General features: G+C 41.2%; 1 protein-coding gene across 3 annotated transcripts in view; it reads left to right on the plus strand.

The window, feature by feature from the left end:
* The window catches only part of CCDC85A (coiled-coil domain containing 85A), a 67,441-nt gene extending 61,683 nt beyond the window's left edge, over nucleotides 1-5,758 (plus strand). For all 3 annotated transcript variants that reach the window (XM_057382327.1, XM_057382336.1, XM_057382354.1), the window contains one exon: nucleotides 3,777-5,758. In XM_057382327.1, the coding sequence (XP_057238310.1) occupies nucleotides 3,777-3,866 (90 nt within the window). In that variant the 3' untranslated portion in view covers nucleotides 3,867-5,758. The remainder of the gene's footprint in view (nucleotides 1-3,776) is intronic.
* The last annotated feature ends 242 nt before the right edge of the window (nucleotides 5,759-6,000 follow it).

Genomic DNA, 6,000 nt, shown 5'->3' on the forward strand with positions numbered 1-6,000 from the left:
CAAGCCAGCACCAGGAGCCTCCTATTCTGTACAGATCTGGCAACTTGGAATTCCTGCAACAAAGAAATAGTCTTTGTTATAAAACCTCATTGTTAGTGCAACCCATTTATGCACAGCAAGGCATCTAAAGAGAAGGAATGTGTTTTAAAGGGACATTTCCATTAGAAAACAAAGGAGGTAATTGCTAAAATAGTGCTGTTGTTTTCCTGACTTAAAAAAAAAAAAAAAAAAAAAAAAAAGAAAAAATTGCTGGAATCTCCTGCTGGTGGAGGAAGTGGGGAACGAGAGCAGAGCTTTGCCATGCAGCCAGTCTGACAAGAATCTCCCATAATCTGCTCCATCAGGCAGGACGGTTGGAAGAAATTGCCATGTTATGTCCCCATGCTTGGGCCGATTTTATCTGACCAAACTGCTTGTGGTGCTCCACACAGTTTGGCTTTGCACGGGGACAGCTGGAAAAATGTACAGTGTAAGTTTTATGTGTTTAAATTTATATTCCATATTGAGCCTGGAAACACCTGAAGATGTAAAGTAATCTTTGTTTAAATGCTGACAATGTGCCCTTGAAGATTTWAAATGGAAATCAAGTCAATTACTGTTTCTGTAATGTAATTACTGTTTCATTAGGAACACTGTAGTGTTAACATGTGGGTTGGTATTGATCAGAAAAATCTATGTGTATAATATATCTGGGATAAAGTACTGTATGACTCAGCTGACCTGAATTTATCCTTCATAAGACTAAAACTTGGCAAGTGTGATGAAGCCTGGGAGCCTCAGTTTCCCCACCTGAACAATGGCCCCTATATATTTTTCTGCCTGTGATATTCCTTTGCAGTTTATGGATAAAAACCCAGTTTCTAACTCATACATATTTAATAGTAATGCATAAAAATTCTTGTGATGTAAGTAATGCCATTTCTAAAATGCTCAATTTGACATTATCGCTTCATTTTTGTAAATCTCAAATATATATTTGTATCCCACCTTGTCTCTTTGTTCCCCAGCCATTCAAAGCTCTGCTGCTGGCATTGAAATGCTCCCTATTCCTCTGACTTTTATAATCTGTGTCTGATTTGACTATTGATATAGTATTATACTTCTAAAATAGCTGGTTATTTCCTTTCTGGTTTTGTCTTCTCTTACACCCACCCAGTCCATGTTAAAAGCACAGTGGATTTGTGATGAACTAATTTTAATGTTTCTTTTCTTTTGCATTCTCCTTGCAGTTCCTGCCAGGCTGTAACTCACTGTTTAGCTGCAGCCTGATGCACTGTGGGTGTTTCACAGGAAACATTTGCCATGGCATCATTTTGCCTGTGAAAACAGTGRAATGATGACAAGTTTCATTTTGAACTCCATAATGTTGATGCATGGTGTTGATCAGTACCAAAATGCAATCTGGCACCAAAATATTGCAAAATGCAAATACAGATGTGTAATTCATGCTGTAGGAATTTTGTGGTGTTATATGATCATATGTATCAGATATAAGATAACAGGGTTGGGAATTCTCTCCTCAGGATGTGCACATGGAATTGGTGCCTCATCAACAATRTATTTGGGAATGTTTTTGCTTTGTATTTATGTAGTGTCTTAGGGCAATGCTGCCCATGTGGCAGCAGGTTTAGAGGTAGTTCACTGTGTATTAGTAAGCATGGAGGTAATTCCAAAGCACAGGATTTCTGGATTAAGTCTGGAGGGGTGTTACTCATGATTTTCCTCAGGCTATTRGGGAGTTTTGTTTGCAATTCACTTGGTAAGGGAGCCCAAGGAAAGGTGGGACATGCTACTTGGGATTGAAGGTGTAGCTGGGAAGGAGAGCTCAGGATCTGAGATTTCCTTGGGTATTTCCTGCTGCTCATGGAGTCCCACAGGCTTGGAATGCTGCTGCAGCCAGCAGATATAATGACTCTCACTTGCAGTTGGGTGCAGGTTTCTGCCTGGCTTCCAGGGACATTCCTGCACCCTGGCACTCTGGTGTGTTGGAAATAACCTAAAAAAGAATCTCCATGGCTGCATCATGRGCCTCACAGCTGTCCTTTAGCTGAAGTTTCTGCTGAAATTTGGAGTGATTTTGAGTGACATTTGGACCCCACCTTGTCACTTGTGCTTAGGACATGGGCTCTCTTGTATGGATTTGTCCCTTCCTATCAATCAGGGGTCACTCGTTCTGCTGGAAATAAAGAGCTTTGGGAAGTGTCACCTCCTAGTTTATTACTGTGTCAGCACTAGCTGCTTGGAAAATATTATCTTAATATTTATTGACAAGAAAAATTGTTGGAGGTCATAGGGATGTGCAATGTGCTTTGTCACAGAAGCTGTCCAAGAGACCTTCCTTTTTCATTGTATTAAGTTAGGAAAATCAGGAACCAGATGTTGGAAATGATTGTCAGAGCCAGCCTGGCTGTGCCACAGACTGCCTATTTGGGAAATGTCATGGAACCCCCATTTATCATGCTCTAACCACTGCAGTGTTTCACTGCACAGCAAACATTCCTAAAACGCACGTGTTTTTATGGTGACTCAGGATTTCTGTCTGCAAGATTCTGGTCATATGACAAGTTTGCAAGGTTTGGGTCATGCCCACCTCCTGGAATTAAAGAGAGTTCCCTTTAAAGACTTGATTTTGTTTGGCCCTGYGCTTTAACACTGTAGTCCTGTTGCTTCCAGTCTGAAGTATTTCTGGTTTTCATGCTTACACCTAGTTTTTTCTTCAGCAAAGGCTCAGAGAAGCTGGGTTATTTTCCCATCTCTTGGAYAGAATCACAGTAGGACCTTGGGTTTGTTCTGCCTATGCTCATCACCTGTAGGAGCTACCTTTTCAGGATGCCAGCTTCCCAGGATCCAGCTCCTTTGTCTTCATTCAGTGCCAGCTAATGCAGTGTCTGTTCATTGCTGGACTTTAGGCACTGGTAAAATACAAATAATGAATGATGACAATGGAAAGCAGTTTTTACCTTTCTTGACAGTCATATTGCTGTTGGCCTGGAGGTTAATTGGTGATTTAGTAGCAGTTACAAAGAAATAATCTGAAATTGCAMTACCATTGATAGGAATCACCATTCTTGTCTCTAGGGGTCCCTGAGAGGCCTGAGGACATGACATAAGCTACTGTTCTCATGCTCATATTYCATCAATCTTTCAATAAATCATTATAAAATGCTTCCCTAAATGTTGGGGACTATCACTTCTCTGCCTTTTTAATTCCAGTACGGTAACATGGATGTTAAGCACAGCGTAGCACAGTGTAGCAGAGTGACTGCAGGCACAATTCCTCGGACCTCAAGGAAGAACTAGTGGAGTAAACACTTCTAATGCCTTGCTTGATTTTAAGAGAACAAGTAAATGCTTTGGAGAACTGCTCTGTGGTTTTTAAGCTGGAGATGTTTGGACACCTCTGGACGGATCTTTGTGTTTCTGAACCACATTCTGCAAGGATGTGGTTGGGGAAATAGTTGGACAGAGTTTCTGTTGAGGCCTGCAAACACTCTCAGTCTTGTGTGTGAAGCATAAAACATCCCMGTGATGCACGTGCCAGTTCATTTGTCCCTGTTTTTAATCATTTTTATCTGGAAGCATGTGCTTTCTGTGTTCAGAAGGAATGTTGTGTCCTTTGGGAGACCGTCTCTGCTCCTGTTGTGTGTCCCTCTCCTGTGTCCTGCCTCTGCTGCATGGTGTGTGTGCTGAGCTGTGGCATTCCAGATGCATGTCTGTATGAACTCCAGCGCTCCTTAACTGGGGATAATGAGCTCTCTTTCCATCCCTCCCTCTAGGTTGTGTGGAGGAAACTTGGAGATGCTGCAGGGTCGTGCCCTGGAATTAGACAACACTTGTCAGGAAATCAGTATAAAGGACCAATGTAAGAGGCCCTGAGTGAGTCCTCTCTCTGAAGAGCAGGAGTTTGAACTGCCCAGGAGAGGGGAAGAGCTGCCTGCATCCGCTGCAATTCCCAGCTGACGACGGGGTCTGCACTGCGAGAGACAGCTGGAAAGGAGTGGACATTCTGCACAGGGATCTGGTGGGGAGCCGTCTGTCAGTGTCCCCCAATCCTGCTGTTCCAATATCCCAGCTAATGAAGCGCTGCACCCTCACTGCAACACTCCACCCTTAGAAGCACTGAGGTATTACCATCCTAACCAAAAGATATTTGGGATTCTGCAGGCATTACGCAAAATAAGTTTTATTTTGGTTAGTTACAGTGAATCTCTAATAGGTCTGAACGAGTTTTCCACTGGATTTAAGAGAGGTTTTTCAGCAGACTGGAGAGACACTGATAAACTGTGCCTTTGGTCTCTGCAGGTTTGAGAAAGTTGCTTCTTAGTAACTCACACTTCAGTCTGTAAAGGATCTGTTAATGGTGCTTAGGCAATTTCCAGGTGATTTTTTTGCTTTGGTAGAATACCTGCCTTTGGAGGTGCTAAAAGACCATAAAGTCCTAACCAGCCAGTAGTGTAGCATAACTACAGTACTTGTAGTGATCCACAATTTCTTTCTAAATGAAAGTTAAGCTAGCTTTCTTTTCAATTCACTTTGATGCACATCTTCTGAAGAGGTGTAAGGTGTTTAATGAACGACCCTTTAATGAACAGAATACTTAGGCATCACTATTACAGGTCTCAAGTCAGGATTTCCATCAGAATTTCTTTTGGAAAGTATTTTCCAATCGTCAGGATGCTAATTTCTACTGTTTAATTTAGAGACATGCTGGTTTATTTAACAAGAGCCTATGAGGATCTAAAAGATTGCACTGCATTATAAAAAAATCTTTTSTTGCCACTGTAGCATTCTTTCAAAGAAAAAGGTTTTATTATCCTCAGAGCATGTCTTTCATTACTCTGAGGCAGAAAGCTCTTGTTCAGATTGCCTGAGATTTGACCAGACGGCGCCCTAGATGTGCTTAGTTTATTTTTATCTCTGTGTATGATCCTAGTTGTGTGTATTGAGTTACGATAGATATTTTGTGTATCTCTTTAAACAATGATAGTTTCATGTATGAATGTGCAACAGGCTTGTGACTGAATGCTGTTGCTTAACTTTTTACTATAGCTAAGCATAAAAAAGACTAATAAAAATTAATAAAAAATAGGAATGCAACAATTCCTGGGTTTATGGTTTGTTCTTGGTTACTGAGATTTGAGCCAAAGTCAGAACCTCTGTTTTTCTGAGCTTGGACTGTATCCGTGGGCTATTTGCAGTGGAATGTAGCTCGGTTGCTGTACAATCTTTTGTTATATAGGAATATGGTGTAAATCTGCTATCTGTCTTCAGAAAAAGTGTGTTAATTTGCAGCAGTAATTCTGTTGGTTTCTGTTGTTATTTTCCCTTGGTACCATTCAATGTAAGGCCTCTGATCCAGCATTGTTTTCTCGGGTAAAACTCCTGTTCACTTCTTCTCCTTGAGTTGGAAATGCAGAATCCAGCCTTCTACTTTTGAACCATGGCACTCCTGCGTGGTTTCTGATATAACCCCCAGCCCAGACATCTGCCTGTTCTCCTTCCATGTTGTTTTCTCCCCTACATATTGTTTGCAGAGTTCAATTTCAATTGTTGTATTCCTATCTCTGTATGTATGAACAGCTGTAACACCTGTACTTGCTCCTGCACTCTGGATGTGCAGGGGCCAAGCAAGGGACACTGGTCTTTTGACACTACACTTGTGTAAATTTTGATACTGTATTAAAACTATTTTTTTACAGTTCTGCATACTATGGGGTATCAAGTATTGTGTTCATCTTAGCAATGGTAATAAATTATAGAATCCCACCTTGTTTGCTCTCCTTTACTGACTGAAGCTCTGAGGTGCTTGGGCTTACAGGCAGTTTCTCTTCAGGGAGCTGTTGGAAACGTTTCCTGCTTGGTTGAAAAATCAGCTGCATGCTGTGGATTTTTCTTCATTTTCTTGCCAGGCACTTGCACTTTTTTGCTTTCATTTTTCTTGTTTAAAAAAAAAACAAAAACAACCCAGCAATGTGGAATTGCTCCTCTGTTTTCTGCTAA

The sequence above is a fragment of the Malurus melanocephalus genome, unplaced genomic scaffold, assembly GCF_030028575.1.
Source record: "Malurus melanocephalus ecotype Western Australia unplaced genomic scaffold, MMel_1.1 scaffold_13, whole genome shotgun sequence".
Lineage (NCBI taxonomy): Eukaryota > Metazoa > Chordata > Aves > Passeriformes > Maluridae > Malurus > Malurus melanocephalus.